This window comes from Triticum aestivum, chromosome 5A (genome assembly GCF_018294505.1).
Source record: "Triticum aestivum cultivar Chinese Spring chromosome 5A, IWGSC CS RefSeq v2.1, whole genome shotgun sequence".
In the NCBI taxonomy this organism is placed as follows: domain Eukaryota; kingdom Viridiplantae; phylum Streptophyta; class Magnoliopsida; order Poales; family Poaceae; genus Triticum; species Triticum aestivum.
The window spans coordinates 131,422,829-131,438,865 of record NC_057806.1 but is presented as its reverse complement, the minus strand read 5'-3'; the positions used below and the strand labels follow the sequence as shown (position 1 = coordinate 131,438,865).

General features: G+C 46.2%; 2 protein-coding genes and 1 non-coding gene across 3 annotated transcripts; 2 read left to right on the top strand and 1 right to left on the bottom strand.

Moving 5' to 3' along the window:
• Positions 1-184: 184 nt before the first annotated feature.
• On the bottom strand, positions 185-8,048 carry LOC123102628 (tryptophan--tRNA ligase, cytoplasmic). Its single transcript, XM_044524045.1, has 11 exons — positions 7,633-8,048; positions 7,419-7,538; positions 6,740-6,925; positions 6,413-6,464; positions 6,151-6,303; positions 5,741-5,833; positions 1,966-2,046; positions 1,307-1,378; positions 881-949; positions 685-795; positions 185-524 (listed from the first exon to the last, which is right to left on the bottom strand). The coding sequence occupies exons 1-11, from the start codon at positions 7,848-7,850 to the stop codon at positions 474-476; spliced, it is 1,206 nt and encodes a 401-aa protein (XP_044379980.1). The 5' UTR covers positions 7,851-8,048; the 3' UTR covers positions 185-473.
• Positions 8,049-11,505: 3,457 nt separating this feature from the next.
• LOC123102625 (riboflavin synthase) lies at positions 11,506-12,850 on the top strand. Its single transcript, XM_044524043.1, has one exon. The coding sequence runs from the start codon at positions 11,664-11,666 to the stop codon at positions 12,540-12,542; it is 879 nt and encodes a 292-aa protein (XP_044379978.1). The 5' UTR covers positions 11,506-11,663; the 3' UTR covers positions 12,543-12,850.
• A 1,447-nt stretch (positions 12,851-14,297) lies between these two features.
• TRNAG-CCC (transfer RNA glycine (anticodon CCC)) lies at positions 14,298-14,368 on the top strand. Its single transcript has one exon. It is a non-coding gene; the product is annotated as a tRNA-Gly (tRNA).
• The last annotated feature ends 1,669 nt before the right edge of the window (positions 14,369-16,037 follow it).

Genomic DNA, 16,037 nt, shown 5'->3' with positions numbered 1-16,037 from the left:
TATTTGGAACGGCCGGGTTTTCAGGAAGAAGTCCACACCGCCGTTCTACATTCTCAAACTCATCAAAGACAAGGCCAAGACTTGGGTCACCGCCGGAGCAAGACAGCTGAACGACATCATGCCGCGAGAGTAGTCTTTTTACGTTGTATGTCCCAATCTGACAAGCAAAGTTGTAACTGCCATGTGTTGTACTCTCTCCCCTCTTAATTAATATACGAGGCAAATCTTTTGCCTCGGTTTCAAAAAAAACACGTGTGTGTTCCCTAATTCCAATAAATAGAAATCTTTGCAGTGATCGAGCAAGCTTGAAAACAAACATATCACATGCTGATTTTGCAAAATCAGTGGCTGCCATACAGGATTGAGCGGCCAGGTTGACATTAATAGTTACAACTAAATCCTGAAACTTCATATGTTGCTCCTGGAATTCAATAAAATCCACACAGAAAGGGTATGAACTTCCCACCCAATGCTCAGCCAAACATGTTGGGAAGAGGCCTCACAGCCATGAAGGCGTCGACCATCTGTGTAAACAGGACATCGTTAAATTGGCAGAAGACATATGTGTGAATCTATTTTTTATCAGTGTTTGCATTTTTTTTTATCAATGTTTGCACAGTGCAGCTACGCGCCTCCTGTTATGTACAAGACCAAATGAATGTGATAACATATGATATTGCATACCTCCTCGGTAACTCGAGCTCTAGCTCTTTTGTGCCTTTCAACCATCTCAGAAAGAACCGTAACCAGAAGCTGCTTCACTTCACCCGTCAGCATCCTTCCTTCCTTGTACGCCTGATATTGAGTTCCACAACATTAGCACGGCCCAATTGGAAACTAAGTAGCTATAAAGTGTAGTTCTAATATCTTGCAATATTACCTTCTTTATGCGCTCGAGCTCATCATCGTCTTCAAGGAAGAAGTTCAGGTACTTAATTGAGACATCAACCTGAATACAACAATTAAAATTACCAATTGCTTTTGTCTTGTGCAAGGAGCACATCACATTAGAGAAATATTGCAGGATGCAATGCTCCACAATTTACAATTAAATACAATGTTGTCAGCTTCAATAAATGACGAAACTACAAACAAAGGGCATGTTGCTAACTTCATATTTTATGAAACTGGTAATTTTACTTGATATACTGAAATTATTACTTATTCTAATTTAAGTTTTGCCTTCTAAGTAAAAAAATGCATGATAGAATGATGCATAGGACATGGAATCAAGCCGCCAAAAAAGCTTGCTTACCTGTGTCAATTTATTGTTAGTATGTGTCAAAACAACAGGAAAAGGGTGTACCTCAAGGTTAGCTCCAAGTTTTCTATGAAGTTCTACAGAGTCCTGGCCACCTGAGAATGCATATTTATTCACCTGGAAAATGATGGGGAAGTAAATAGAAGTACAAAACAAAGACCTACAGGCTACAAATTCCGTGCTCAGCTCAATCTAGCAACCACTTCAGAGCATCTACAAACGGACCACTCATATCCTCCCCAAGCGTCCTGGCGGACAGCCTGGTCACTCCCCGGACAGGAGAGAGAAGGAAAAAAAGCCACCCAGCCGGACCGCCCACTTTGTCCTCATATGCTCGGGCACAAATCCCCATATCCAAGCCATATATGGGGATGTCTGGGCATGTCTCGGCAGGGCGCCATGTAAGATTTCGCCACCGCGGACCACCTTTTCTCTTTCTTTATTCTTTCTTTCTTTTCTCTCTCTTCCTCTCCACCAATCATATGCATGTGACCGGACATATAGGGGGAAAATGAGGGGCATGGTTGTGTGCATGAACAAATAGGGACTAAAAGCGGACATGCCCGGGCATGTTCGCGGACGTTTGAGGAGCCAGAGTTGTGCATCATGGTTGTAGATGCTCTCACACAAACAAGGATCAGCTGAAAACATGTAACTGTTTGGAAATAGTTTTTCTGAGACAAGAAACAATGTTGAGTACATACCTTTGTCTTTATATATTTAGTACTATCGGTCACATATATAGCAGAATTTGGATCACTAGCTGACATTTTCGTGTTCTCCCCCTGTAAGATATATAAGTAGCCCCAAAGCAATGATATTAAAGTTAGTGCCATCCATAACAGGATGTAGCAAATAAATGTAAAACAAATGGCACACGGGCTCCATAAACGAAGTTATAGTCTTGTTAGGTTCAACACAGCTAGATGGAGAAATATCAAGTTCAAGAATTGACTGGAAGCAGTCAAACTGGAACTGTGTTTCTCATAATCAGACTGGTATTGTGACTTCACTAGACAAAAAAAAATTCTTCTTATGTTTGCACTCATTAACGCAAACCTAAATATGGCACACTCGTAATTCTACAAATTATGGTACTTAGGAACAAGCTTTCCACATCCTACTTGCGGGCCGTCACCCCCCAAGTGGCGCGCCGTGTCTTGATCCGGATACGGTGGCAAGTGAGCGAGGAACGGGTCGTCGCATCCTTAGTGGTGCGCTACATCGGCGCCCGGATGTAGTGGAAAATGAGCAAGGGTCTTCGCATTTGACTCGACGAGTGCGAAGGGTAAGGAAGCTAGCCGAGCCTAGGAGGATTCGCTTAGGTAGCTGGAACGTAGGGTCTCTGACAGGGAAGCTTCGGGAGCTAGTTGATGCAGCGGTGAGGAGAGGTGTTGATATCCTTTGCGGCCAAGAAACCAAATGGAGAGGACAGAAGGCGAAGGAGGTGGAGGATACCGGCTTCAAGCTGTGGTACACAGGGACGGCTGCGAACAGAAATGGCGTAGGCATCTTGATCAACAAGAGCCTCAAGTATGGAGTGGTAGACGTCAAGAGACATGGGGACCGGATTATCCTGGTCAAGCTGGCAGTTGAGGACTTGGTTCTCAGTGTTATCAGCGCGTATGCCCCGCAAGTAGGCCACAATGAGAACACCAAGAGGGAGTTCTGGGAAGGCTTGGAAGACATGGTTAGGAGTGTACCAATTGGTGAGAAGCTCTTCATAGGAGGAGACCTCAATGGCCATGTGGGTGCATCTAACACGGGTTTTGAAGGGGCGCATGGGGGCTTTGGCTATGGCATCAGGAATCAAGAAGGAGAAGATGTCTTAAGCTTTGCTCTAGCCTACAACATGATTGTAGCTAACACCCTCTTTAGAATCACATCTGGTGACTTTTAGTAGTGGCCAACACTCTAGCCAGATTGATTTCATCCTCTCGAGAAGAGAAGATAGGCGTGCGTGCCTAGACTGTAAGGTGATACCTGGAGAGAGTGTTGTACCCCAGCATAAGCTGGTGGTTGCTGACTTCCGCTTTCGGATTCGTGTCCAGCGGGATAAGCGTGCCAAAGTCGCTAGAACGAAGTGGTGGAAGCTCAAGGGGGAGGTAGCTCAGGTGTTCAAGGAGAGGGTCATTAAGGAGGGCCCTTGGGAGGAAGGAGGGGATGCGGACAATGTGTGGATGAAGATGGCGACTTGCATTCGTAAGGTGGCCTCGGAGGAGTTTGGAGTGTCCAGGGGAAGGAGAAGCGAAGATAAGGATACCTGGTGGTGGAATGATGATGTCCAGAAGGCGATTAAAGAGAAGAAAGATTGCTTCAGACGCCTATACCTGGATAGGAGTGCAGACAACATAGAGAAGTACAAGATGGCGAAGAAGGCCGCAAAGCGAGTTGTTGGTGAAGCAAGGGGTCGGGCATATGAGGACCTCTACCAACGGTTAGGCATGGAGGAAGGTGAAAGGGACATCTATAAGATGGCCAAGATCCGAGAGAGGAAGACGAGGGATATTGGCCAAGTCAAATGCATCAAGGACGGAGCAAGCCAACTCTTGGTGAAGGACGAGGAGATTAAGCATAGATGGCGGAAGTACTTCGACAAGCTGTTCAATGGGGAGAATGAGAGTTCTACCATTGAACTGGGAGACTCCTTTGATGAGACCAACATGCGTTTTTTGCGGCGAATCCAGGAGTCTGAGGTGAAGGAGGCTTTAAAAAGGATGAAAGAAGGCAAGGCGATGGGCCCTGATTGTATCCCCATTGAGGTGTGGAAAGGTCTCGGGGACATAGCGATAGTATGGCTAACCAAGCTTTTCAACCTCATTTTTCGGGCAAACAAGATGCCAGAAGAATGGAGACGGAGTATATTAGTACCAATCTTCAAGAACAAGGGGGATGTTCAGAGTTGTACTAATTACCGTGGAATTAAGCTGATGAGCCATACAATGAAGCTATGGGTGAGAGTCATTGAGCACCGCTTAAGAAGAATGACAAGCGTGACCAAAAATCAGTTTGGTTTCATGCCTGGGAGGTCGACCATGGAAGCCATTTTCTTGGTACGACAACTTATGGAGAGATATAGGAAGCAAAAGAAGGACTTGCATATGGTGTTCATTGACTTGGAGAAGGCCTATGATAAGATACCGCGGAATGTCATGTGGTGGACCTTGGAGAAACACAAAGTCCCAGCAAAGTACATTACCCTCATCAAGGACATGTACGATAATGTTGTGACAAGTGTTCGAACAAGTGATGTCGACACCCGATGACTTCCCAATTAAGATAGGACTGCATCAGGGGTTAGCTTTGAGCCTTTATCTTTTTGCATTGGTGATGGATGAGGTCACAAGGGATATACAAGGAGATATCCCATGGTGTATGCTCTTTGCGGATGATGTGGTGCTAGTTGACGATAGTCGGACGGGGGTAAATAGGAAGTTAGAGTTATGGAGACAAACCTTGGAATCGAAAGGGTTTAGGCTTAGTAGAACTAAAACCGAGTACATGATGTGCGGTTTCAGTACTACTAGGTGTGAGGAGGAGGAGGTTAGCCTTGATGGCCAGGTGGTACCTCGGAAGGACACCTTTCGGTATTTGGGGTCAATGTTGCAGGAGGATGGGGGTATTGATGAAGATGTGAACCATCGAATCAAAGCCGGATGGATGAAGTGGCGCCAAGCTTCTGGCATTCTCTGTGACAAGAGAGTGCCACAAAAGCTAAAAGGCAAGTTCTACAGGACGGCGGTTCGACCCGCAATGTTGTATGGCGCGGAGTGTTGGCCGACTAAAAGGCGACATGTTCAACAGTTAGGTGTGGCGGAGATGCGTATGTTGAGATGGATGTGTGGCCACAGGAGGAAGGATCGAGTCCGGAATGATGATATACGAGATAGAGTTGGGGTAGCACCAATTGAGGAGAAGCTTGTCCAACATCGTCTGAGATGGTTTGGGCATATTCAGCGCAGGCCTCTAGAAGCTCCAGTGCATAGCGGACGGCTAAAGCGTGCGGAGAATGTCAAGAGGGGGCGGGGTAGACCGAATTTGACATGGGAGGAGTCCGTTAAGAGAGACCTGAAGGATTGGAGTATCACCAAAGAGCTAGCTATGGACAGGGGTGCATGGAAGCTTGCTATCCATGTGCCAGAGCCATGAGTTGGTTGCGAGATCTTATGGGTTTCACCTCTAGCCTACCCCAACTTGTTTGGGACTAAAGGCTTTGTTGTTGTTGTTGTAGGAACAAGCTTTCCACAAAAAAATATGCTATTATTACCAATAATTGAAATATTTCATATGTAACCATGTAAGCAACCATTTCACTGTAAATCCTAATTGTCGGGCATTAAATGACTGATTTTAGATAATAAGCGTCCTGGGCATCAGGTCTACCTTGTCCATATATGTACTTATTTTTTGTGCCATGTTGAACTTCTATGCAGTGAAGCATAAAGCTTTAAACCATTGTTCCTCAGAAAACACATTTACCTGAAGGGCAGGGAAAAATCTTGACTCAATCAGTGCTGGCTTCTGGTAACCAATTCTTGGAGCAACATCACGGGTCATCCTGAAATAAGGATCCTAGAAGAATGAAAAATGAATTGAATGAGGAACTGAAGATATGAAACAAACCATGAACATCTACCAACAGTTCATATTTTTAACGAAATTACTCAGAGATGGTCTCTTAAAAATTCACATATGGATAAGCATATCTATAGTATGCACACAATGGAAGGATACTATTAGTTATATTCTGGAAAGCACGAAAACTTGCAGAATGTTACTTCTAAAATTAGTTACTAGGAGATATATGATAATTTCTAGTTATGCCAGGAAGTAGATATTATGTAACAAATTATGTTTACAGGACAATTGTACCAAAAATATGTTTTTACCTGGTCTATTGCACAAGGTATCAGGCACCGTAGTTGGTCATTGCCAGAAAAGTGTTTGGGAAATGAAGAAGGGAATGATGGAACTGCTTGCACAGGAGGAAAGCTAATCTTTCCAATGTGATCCTCTGGAGTGAATCCAAATATTCCGACAACCTGTCATTCAAGAGCGGACTATATTAGCCAACGTTAATGCTTGAACAGAAACTACTGAGCTCTCTCATGCCAAATAGACAAATAGTGTAATCAATGGAACAGCTCTCACTTTATTATATGTCACACATCTGGCCACTTTAACCATGTTTTCGTAAAAGGCACTGCAAGAAAGAGAAGAGGATTACTTTACTATTTTTTATATAGAAACTAATCTACTCCCTCCGTTCCTAAATATGTCTTTCTAGAGATTTCAACAAGTGACTACATACGGAGCAAAATGAGTGAATCTACACTCTAAAATATGTCTATATACATCCGTATGTGGTAGTCCATTTGAAATCTCTAAAAAGACATATTTAGGAACGGAGGGAGTAGGATTTACGAGGTCATAAGGTAAAAGATCAATCAAGGCTAGAATTTAAGATATTAATCTTACCCGCCAACAAAATTAAAATCAGAGAATATAAAAGTCCTTTCAACATCAAATCCGCATGCTATAATGTCTTTTGCATTTTCACGCGCAAGCCTTTTACTTTCCTCTACCGTCAAATTTTTCCACAGGAACTTCTCATCATCAGTTAGCTGTATCACCAGAGGAACCTTGAAAGCATCCTGCAAATATCTGAAGAAAGATTCTTATGGTCAATGAGCATTGCCAATGGTTACTTACACAATCAGAACTGAGATGATAACGCAAGATTTATCAAATAATACCTGTAGAGTATAGAGCATAAATAAGACTATGAAATGTAGCATATTTATGTGCTAGAGTTTTTGTGAAGGATAGGAGGTAAATACTTAGCGTTAAACATGCTAATTGCTGATGTTTAACTCCCGAGTTTCAAGGGTAGTGTTCAACTAAAGGCTTTCTGCAAGTCCACTGTTGGTACATGATTCACCACATAAACTACTACAAACTGAAAAGATATCAATTTCACTAGTCTACTAAACTGGTAACTAATCGAGAACAAATCCTGCATGTTCTCAAACCAATGGAGGCACAATGGACTGTTCGTTCTAGCCAAGAATGCACGCTACTCCCCTGCTGCTTCCACCGCAGCAGCATTGCCCAGATAAACAACACAGTGATCAGTGAATCAACAAAGTCTTCTTACTTGGTGAACATGAAGGGGACGAGGTGTCCGAGATGCAACGCCTCTGAGGAGGGCCCTCTCCCCGTGTAGAGGTAGAACTTGTCCCCCTTCTCGTAGATGTCCAGTATCTCGTTCAAATCCCTGCACGCCCACAAAAAGGTTCCGAGATTGAGTCAGCAATTCCACCTCCGCCGCCGCCTGGGAAGGCAAAAGCTAGGGCTATCTTTTACAGCACCGGTGGGCGAAGAAGAGGCCGCGGCGGAGGAAGCGGTGCGGGGGGCGGCCGGTGAGTCGCGCGATGCGGTCGATGAGCGGGGCGTCCAGGCGCTGGCAGCCGAACTGGTCGACCAGCTTGTCGTAGTCGATGCCGCCCTTCCCCGCCGACACCTCCCACGGGTTCACCACCTGCTCCTCCTCCTCCTTCTTCTCAACCTCCGGCGCCACCGAGGCCATGGCTAGTTCTCCTTCTCCGCCCTGCTCGTCGCCGGAGATGGCAGGCGGCGGCAGCTGGAGGGGGAGGTGAAGCTAATAAGCACTTGTTACTAGCAAAATCTGGCCGCCGCTGGCGGCTAGGGTTGAGGGGAATCGACAATGGGTTTGGACGAGTCGCGGCGAGGAGAGATGACGCGCGAGCGAATCGGTACGTGGGCCCTCGGGTTCTGCTCGTGCTGGACCCAGCCGTCAGCGGCGTGCTAGTATCAATATGCGGGTTTGGATGTTGGGTTATTTGCATGAAGAAGTCTATTTTAAATCTCGAGGTTGTAGAGTTTGTCGAAAACGAACCTTCACTTTTAAATCCTTGAAGTGTATACTCTATCCTTGTTAATCCCGATCAATCTCAACCCTACAACTGTTTGGCGCACAGGGAAATGATCCATCCCGTCCGGGATCACAATCTACTCTCACTGACAATCTCTGCCCCACATGTCATTTTCATCTTCATCCTAGTCCTCTGTGCGTGTGCTTTCCTTGTTTGGGCGCGTGGTAGCGGAGAGTCCGTAGAAGGGTCGACAGTAAGGTTGCTCCCTGAGCAAGGCAGCGGGACCATTCCTTCCCTTCTGTGAGCAAAGATCTAGCAGCTCGGACCTCGATGGCAACGACCGGTGGTGTTGGGTCGGCTGGAGATCGTGTGCACGGCTCTGTCTTGGACGATAATGTCGATAGAGGTGTGTGACGGTGACGACGTCGACTCCCGAGGCAAGCGATGCAACTCGAACCACTTCTCGTCAAGCTCAGCTCACTATCTTTTTATGGTGAATGCTGCAAGAAGTCACAAAAGGATGTACTAGTACCATCCCAATAAGCATTGGATAGCAGAACCCGGGGGTGTCGGTATGTTGCTACTCTCCATCAGACTCTAGTTCCTGCCATGGTGACAATGCTCTTGGGTGCGCACATCGGCAGGGACCGAGACATCCCGGACGCGTGAGTGCACATGGAGCAGAACAAACATTTAGCAACCACAACTCAATTCCTATTTTTTTGCCGGCCGCCATCATAGCTTTATAGAACCCACACACAGGACAGTGCTGAGCAAATCGAGCTCCTATTTGCATCTACATCCTCGGCCACAGAAAAAAGATGCGTGCAGGAGGAGACCACACACACACATGGCTGCGAACAGCAAGCTGCAGAGCCAGCTGCAGCCGTTAATGGCCGGCAGCGTCGACGATGAGGGGCACGGGAGGAGGGCAGTGGGCGACTGGAGAGCATCATGAGCGACGAGTTGGAGCCGTGAGCATGGCGGGCGGGCGTTCCCGACGCCGACGCAGGTGGGGTGCTTACCGCCATGGTGCCCCAAGAATTAAAGAAGTGAGAAGCAAGCTACACAGGAGAGATGGAGGATACAGAAGAAGGAAGATAAATATGACATGTGGGACCATGCAATCGGTGGGAGTAGAGATTTATCCCGGGTATAGACAGAGGGTCAGGATTGACCGGGATTAGTAAGTACTCCCACATGGTATCAATTTCACAGATTTGGAGGTCGAGGTTGAATTTCGACGAGCTGTATCAGTTCAAGTTTTTTTTTAACTAGGTGAATGCCCGTGCGTTGCTACGGGACAACAAAGATATACACATTTTTTTTAACACGGTAGAATATACACATATTGATCAATAATCAAATGGTCATTAATCTACTTCGCTGACTTTTAGCACCATCTTATTGACAGCATATTGTCAGTTCCTCTCTAATTTATTTCAACCCTGTTGTTTGCTCACATATTATATTATAGTAGACCAGAAAAAGTAATCTACAATATGTATTCTCTCCACCACCACAATATGTATATGTAGAAAACAATGACACGTGGCAGAAGATGCCCGTATTCTATGGCATCGATGAATATAAGACAACATTGCATGGCCTCACCTTCAACTCTGCATTGTTGTACGAAGAGGTTCATCACGGTTATGATTATTCCTGGGTTCAACCTCCAGCTCCACTGCCATTGCACCGTCATTCCGTTGTGAAGATATGAAAGAATACGCAACTCGTTTGAGGCCATTATAACCTACTTTTGTGGTTGTTTGCACATGAAAATAACATGATCGGTGCAACTACAACTATTGCATGGAGAATACAGGAAAAAGTAATCAAACATGTCCATATATATTATATTAGTGAGAAATTTGATAATATCAAGTTTACAACAATATGTAAATTAGCTCGGTTGCAATTTATATCAGACACTAAATTAATATGAAAAATCATACAGACCTTGCTTATCCTTGTTCTCATATACGTAGCTCATACCAGTGGACTCCACCCTAGCAGCGCAAACTAAAAGTAATAGTAGCAGTACACGCTCACATAGGTAGCCCATACCTTTGTCTATCTCTGTGTGTATGCATTAGCAGAACAACATTAACACATGCCCCCTTTTGTATGCACTTTATTAGCAGAACAGCATTAACACATACCCCTTTCTGTATGCGCTTTAGTCGAAGCAGCACATCAGCGGCATCACTTTGTCACACAAACAAATCTCTCTCTCTCTCTCTCTCTCTCTCTCTCTTCTGTTACACACACAAATCCCCCTCTCTCTCTTCTGTCACACACACAAATCCCTCTCTCTCTCCCCCTCTCTCTCCCCCTCTCTCTCTCTCTCCTTCCTGGGGCTTCGTTCAGTTTGGGAGGAGCGGATAAGGGGCTAGAAGCAGAAGTAGCACATCTGCCGCAAATCGTGCACAACTCCATTGCTGCTCCTCGTCGGCATCATGATTTAGCCTCTGAGCAAAACTGATCTGGCCATGCACATTTCTCTCTCTCCCCCATACGTGAGCAGCAGCGGCCAGCAAGCCCACGCTGGCGTCCACCCCTGCCCATCCCTCTCTACTCTCTCCCTACACCTCCAAACGACCCTCACCATGATCACCCCAGCCATGGCAGATAGCACCTTCCTTTGAGCTCCTCCCCGTGTACAGCCCCTCACCATGATCCACCATCCCGCCTTTCCATTTCTCTCCTCCGGACAAGGCCCTCTGTTTTGCACTTCTGCTTGATTTGAGAAAAATCAGGGGAAGGGAACGAACCTGTGACGCATATGAGAAGAATAGTGGCGGATCGGCGGAGGAGGCGAGAGGTGTCGAGGTCGGCCGAGGTTCGTCTCCTTGCCGTCAGGTCACGATGGAGCACGGGAGTGATCTGCGTCTAGGGCGAGTAATTTTATTTTTATTTTTATAAGGCAAGTACCTATCGGTGGGCTGGTTTTCAGGCAGAAAATCGGATGCGATATGATAACGTGCAGAGAAATTAAAATCTGTGAAGGGGGTGGACGAAGAAAGGAGTTTGATGACCGTCATTAATGAATTGATTGCCATGCATGAACTGATTCCGTTTGGATTGATTGCGTCTCGTTACCTTATGTGAATTACGTTTACCAAAAACAGAGGGACAAAACCGGTGGAGGGGGAAAGAAAATCGCTACAGGGGAGAAAACCGATGGAGGGGGACAGAAAATCGCTACAGAGAGAGGGGGTCGTAGTACGAGAGGTTGGACGAAAAGGGGAACGTAAGAGGGGAAACGGCACACTACGTTTCTTTTAGGTAGTAGAGAAGATTTCTCCCGGCCTGACGTTATATAACCCGACCCGTACAGAAACGAGACGGCCATTCCTTCCGCAAACTTGCGTCGTTCACGTATGCCACGGAATACGCCTACCCTACGTATCATCGTGTAGTTTGGCTCGCTCACGGCTGACGCGTCGCGAGAACTAACCCCATCCTAAATCTTCCCCAATCCAGGCGACAAGGATCTGGCCATGGCGCCGCTGCCCACCGCCGCCGCGGCCGTCCGTTGCCACCCGCACATCCTCCGCAGGGGCCTCCTGCCCGCTTCGTCCCCGCTGCTCCCCTTCGCCTCCCGGGTGGCCTCCTCCACGCCGCTCCGCGCCCAGCCCCTGCGCTTCTCGCTCTCCCCCGTCCCCAAGAGCATCTCCTCCTCCTCGGCCTCCCACATCCCCGTCCGCTATCTCTTCACCGGGATCGTCGAGGAGGTCGGCCGCGTGCGCCGCATCGGCCCGCCGCCCACGCCTACTGGGGGCGGGGGTGGGAGCGGGGGAGACGCTCCCGGTGTCGACCTCGAGGTCGAGACCAAGAACCTCCTCGCCGGGACGCAGCTAGGCGACAGCATCGCCGTCGACGGGACGTGCCTCACCGTGGCGGCCATCGACACCGCTGCCTCCACGCTCACCTTCGGCGTCGCGCCGGAGACCCTCCGGTGCACGTCACTCGGCGAGCGCGTCGCGGGCGACGACGTCAACCTCGAGCGCGCGCTCACGCCGGCGTCTCGCATGGGCGGGCACTTCGTCCAGGGCCACGTCGACGGCACCGGCGAGATCGCCGCGTTCCGGCCCGAGGGCGATTCTATCTGGGTCACCGTGCGCGCACCGCCAGAGATCCTCAGCTTGCTCGTGCCCAAGGGGTTCGTCGCCGTGGACGGGACCAGCCTCACCGTCGTCAATGTGAACGAGGAGGAGGGGTGGTTCGACTTCATGCTTGTGCGCTACACGCAGGACAATGTTGTGCTGCCCAGGAAGAAGGTTGGGGATAAGGTGAACCTTGAGGCTGACATACTGGGGAAGTATGTAGTGAAGCTACTTGCCGGGAGATTGGAGGCAACATCGAAAGCAAATTCTTGAGCTGCGCCTGTTGGACTGATGAACTAGTATCAGTATTAGTGCAGTGTATTCTTGTCTATCAATAATGGTGCATTTTTTGCACTAATGAGTGAAGCTTTTTTCGTACTAGGGGGGTTATATAGTTCATGCCACTGCCTGTTTCCATGTAAAAGTTGTAGCGTTTCCGCATGGAGATGCTTTTTTCCGGTGTGCATGATCTGTGTAACCCCAAGCAAATGAACAAGATTTGTTTAGTTGTTCATCCCATGAGTCCAGCATTTCTGGGACAAAAATGAATACTAGTGCTCGTTTGAGTTTATATTTGATCATTGCCTGACCTACATTTCTGGTACCTGATTAATATGGCATGCACTCTCGGTTGCTAACTTGCTATATTGAATTTGTGATGAAGATGTGTGTTGCCTAAGAAGACTGCATTCTACCTTTGTGTAATTTATCACATGAATTTGTTCTGCCAGATGATAATTAAAAATTATTCACAAAATAACTATCAATATAGACTAGTGTATTATTTCTAGATGGCTTAAAGTTTATCTTTTGTAATGCAAATACTGAACTGGATTGTGGTGTTGGCTTACATCTGTGGTGTTGGTCTTTGTATACTTAACATGAAATGTTGGTAATTCAATAACACTTCTTATTCTCTGAAGTTTTAGAATGGATATATGGGATGTTTGGATTAAGTTGCCTCACTAACCTTTTACATGGAAACGGGGGCACTTACTAGTAGGGGATGAATGGAACTACTGAATTTAATTCAGTAACTCTGACCTTTGGCTTTCGTGTGTGTGGTGAACCAGAAGAAACATTAGCAATTTCCTTGAATGTGTGTGTTTGGTCCTAGAAGGTAATATTGTAAGGTTATTTCAGATGCCACTTGGTAATTTAGGAATTGTGATTAGTTATACTATGACTATTAAGTACATCATCGCCCGAGGAAACTATGTTGGTTTCTCCTTCCTCCATGACCATCACTTGAGGAAAACTAGTGCTATTAGCTGACAAAATGTGGACACGCGCAATGCTAAAGTGTAGTTAGTATATGTCGAGTATCCACGTGTATTGGCTACTCATAATGCGCAAGTCATGAGAAGCAATGCAAAAATCATGTGTAGGAGCAACATCTCTCTGTGTTTTGTAGAATGACAACAACTTCAAGTAAAGCAGCACAATCTCCCTGACTTTCTGTAAGAGCAAAATGGTGCATTGCTGTATCTTCGCTCTCGCTTTTTCCGATTTGACCGAATCATTGAATTGCTTGTGTTGTGCAGGGAGGAACCCAAGGCGGGGGACTGTATGACCCCGGTGCCGACTGGGTTTAGAAGAGAGATAAAAAGGGACTTCCCTAGAATTGTGCCAACGGAGATTTATACCATATACATCTTCTTTTGTAATAACATTGAGATGGCATTTGAGCAGCGACAACGGTGCCCCTGATTCAACGCAGGCCGTTGAGGAACCTAAACAGCTGAAGAACCCTGTGCAGTGCTTGTGTGGCTTGTTTATTTGCTTGTTCATGAGGGTCTTGCTCCAGATTTTTCTGCTGGACGGGTGCTAAGCATGCTTGGGACTCAAAAGGGGTTTCCCTGATGATGATGATGTGTGCCTGGACTGGTACATTGGTAAGCACTTTGGCATGTACATTTTCCTCTCTTGCTCGGACAAAATATGAATTCCTAGCGTCGGCGCGTTTCGTTTCCTTGTAGTGATACAGTTCATGTACAAGAGAGGCAAACAAGTTCTCTAACCAACAAAGCGCATCTGGTGTAGTGGTATCATAGTACCCTCCCACGGTACTGACCAGGGTTCGATTCCCTGGATGCGCAATTAATTATCCTTTTGCTTTCCAGCCGAATTTTTGCTTTCCAGCCGAATTCATCCGGTACAGTTTTATTTTTCTTTTTTTACGAGAAGCCTAATCTCACTCTCCATCCCCATCCATGGCTGTTCCAGTGCTCACTTCTCAATTTCCTAAACCGTACAGAGATATCGTTCGTTTTCATCTTTTTTTTTAGAGAGAGAGATATCGTTCGTTTTCATCTAGGAAGACGCGGGTTCGGCGACCACGAAGCAGCCGGTAAGCAAATCCTCTCGCCGGTATGTTTTCCCTGTCCTCCTCCATCTCCATATATTCTACACTGTATGTCCGTGTCCTGTGTAACTGTGTTCATGTGCTAGATAAATGGTGGCTGTCGTACATCTTTACTTGAGCCATGATTTTGTGCGCGCTTGTATAGGTCGCAAGAGCATCTGCTCCGCGAAACCAGGTCCCCGGACATGTCTGGACGCCAACAACACCGGTCCAACTCCCAAATGTTCTCATTTCCAACCACAACTCGTAATTTTAAAACCTCAAGTTGAAACACACACATGCATAATTGATCATCACAAACAAACAAATCAATAGCTCACGATAAAAATCATTCGTACAAAAAAACATGGTCCAAACATTTATTTTTTTCACATTGGAAAATTGAATCATCTTCATCGTGATGCGTGCGAATTGCACCATCGTGTTCAAGCATGTGGTCTCTTTCCGTATCGGTGGCATCTGCGGTCTTACCATAATCAAGCATGCAGAGAGTTTCCCGCAACAATGCATCCTCAGTTTGAAGTAGTCATCAACGTCCTCCACGAAATTCACTACGCGCAACAAAAAAACTCAGCTCATCCCGAAGGGACGTCCGAAAAATTCTTTATATGATGTTGGATTCGGTTTGAAGTAGTCAGCATAGAGAAGCTTCACGCTAGCGATTCTATCCAGGTGAACAACTCTCCTGCCCTTTTTATCGAAACCTTAAAGTCCGATACATGCTCCTCTTGCTTCTCAAATTCTTCCTGGATGCTCATCATCATTGTCATTTCAACATATTCGTCGTCTAAAGCCGACGTATCGATAAACTCTATGTATATGAATTCGTCAAGATATGTGTTTCCATACGCATCACACTCCTGTATATGAATTTGTCATGGTCATCACAAACAATGCAATCAATAGCTCACAATAAAAATCATTCGTACAAAAAAAACATGGTCCAAACATTTATTTTTTTCACATTGGAAAATTGAATCATCTTCATCGTGATGCGTGCAAATTGCACCATCGTGTTCAAGCATGTGGTCTACCATAATCAAGCATGCAGAGAGTTTCCCGCAACAATGCATCCTCAGTTTGAAGTAGTCATCGGCGTCCTCCACAAAATTCACTACGCGCAAGAAAAAAAACTCTGCTCATCCCGAAGGGACGTCCGAAAAATTCTTTATATGATGTTGGATTCGGTTTGAAGTAGTCAGCATAGAGAAGCTTCACGCTAGCGATTCTATCCAGGTGAACAACTCTCCTGCCCTTTTTATCGAAACCTTAAAGTTCGATACATGCTCCTCTTGCTTCTCCAATTCTTCCTGGATGCTCATCATCATTGTCATTTCAACATATTCGCCGTCTAAAGCCGACGTATCGATAAACTCTATGTATATGAATTCGTCAAGATATGT